This window comes from Gavialis gangeticus, unplaced genomic scaffold (genome assembly GCF_001723915.1).
Source record: "Gavialis gangeticus isolate Ggan-Ray unplaced genomic scaffold, GavGan_comp1, whole genome shotgun sequence".
Lineage (NCBI taxonomy): Eukaryota > Metazoa > Chordata > Crocodylia > Gavialidae > Gavialis > Gavialis gangeticus.
The window spans coordinates 27,128,499-27,130,343 of record NW_017729022.1 but is presented as its reverse complement, the minus strand read 5'-3'; the positions used below and the strand labels follow the sequence as shown (position 1 = coordinate 27,130,343).

Below are 1,845 nucleotides of genomic sequence, written 5' to 3'. Positions count from 1 at the left end.
AGGGGCTCTCTCCTGCCACATTCAAATATTCAAACTAGCTGGCGTATGATGTTTTATACAGATAAATATCCAAACTACCATTTTGAGGTATACGGAATTAACTGGGATGCTTGGAGATACAAACACATTTTATCAACTCTGCAGAGAACTTCATATGAGAGACAGCTAAGTGGAGTGCCATCAGGAATATAGCAGATACAGTGAGATAATAAACTAAGAATCTAATCTGTACGTAGCTTGATGCAACATAGTGTGACAGAGTACATTACTACTGGAATTATTCCAGAGCTGCTGTTTGCAGCAACTGTGCTTCTGACAGACAGCTGTGTGAACAGGCAACAATATTCTGCAAATGCAGATTGATTTTTAAATTCATTTCCTTCTGCCATGTTTTCCTCTTATGCGTTCTCCCTCTTCTAACATCTTTGCTGTTGAGTTTTTATGTAATGCAGATTTTTGAAGACAGCAATTTTCAAAGCTCCATCACTGCTATTAAAAACAGAATTTTAAATATGCGTACAAGTATTTACATCAGAACTGCTTGCTTACCCATTATAATCAGGGAGCAAGAAGCAACACCATGTGCCTTATTTGACCAGTCACAATTAAGCAACAAATAAAATATCCACAAACATGGATTTCCTATCAACCCATACACTAGTTGGGTAAAGAATCTATTAAACTTTGATCAAATACTCTCATAACTTATTCTGCCCAAACAAGAGGCTTACATTCATTATATTTTTTTCTTTACAAACTAGTTATTGCCATAAAGCCCACAGGCCATGGAAGATGATCCATTCCTTTATAAGACTGATAAATCTTTTTCATATATATGAAATTACTATAAGCTCATCATTCTTATTTTGCCAAAATACCAAACTAGATTAAATCAGGGGGAAGGAGGGGAGGAAGATGAAGCGGGCTTTGTTTGTTTTTTTCTGAATCAAACATACATGTTGGCAAATTCTCTGGAAATAAAGGAGTTATTATATCACATAACAAGTGGAGCTGAAATTAATTGACCTACATGTCATATTTAGCCTCAGTTTTCAGTTAAACAGACCCTAAATGGTTTCTTGGCTTTACTCAACTTTGTGCCAAATAGATCAGCAGAGTATGAAACTGAATATATTCCAAAAGCTACAGCACACTTATTGTAGTGCACATGTTTTGTAGTGTGAGCATTTAAAACTTCATCCCCAGCCTCTAAACATAGATAGTTCCCCAGTTCTGAAAGCACTGTACAGAGAACAGCTTTAGCTTCTAGTGTGGATACTGAGCCACACTAGCAGATTAATAGTCATCTTTTCTGAGCCACTGAAAGCTTGAATCTCAAAATATCCTACTTGTAAATGTAAAAAGCTCTACTGTTTCATGTTGTTGATGTTTTTGCTTACCATGTCTGGAGTTGCCTGGCCATATTGGAGAATCAGTGGCATCTTCCAACAGTTGAGAGAACTTTCTTTTTTTGGTTGATGCCAGAGAAATACTTGAGAAGAAAGAAAGAAATACATAGTGCACAATTCACTTGAACTTAAACTTGAATATCACAGAATAATTATATCCTGATATTCCTAACCAAATTTTCACTGAGAATATGGCCATATCACCATTGCGTTATATCGGAAGCCACTGACTGGTATAGCTGCCTCCATGCCAACAGCTCTCATCCTAAGCACACCACTAGAACCATCATCTGTAGCCAAGCTCTGCATTATAACTTTTTCTGCTCTGATCCCACTGACCACCTTCAATTCTAGAACAGGGATTGCTATTCCTATGATACAACCTAGGACGATAGCCAGTCAAATCAACAGAGTCAGAATCAGACCACCTCAATCC

At 37.1% G+C, this 1,845-nt stretch overlaps 1 protein-coding gene across 1 annotated transcript in view; it reads right to left on the bottom strand.

Annotated features, from left to right (window-relative positions):
• MYRFL (myelin regulatory factor-like) overlaps window positions 1–1,845 on the bottom strand; it is a 106,967-nt gene that overhangs the window by 86,953 nt on the left and 18,169 nt on the right. Inside the window, exon 5 of the mRNA XM_019515782.1 lies at window positions 1,401–1,492. Coding sequence (XP_019371327.1) covers window positions 1,401–1,492 — 92 coding nt within the window. The remainder of the gene's footprint in view (window positions 1–1,400; window positions 1,493–1,845) is intronic.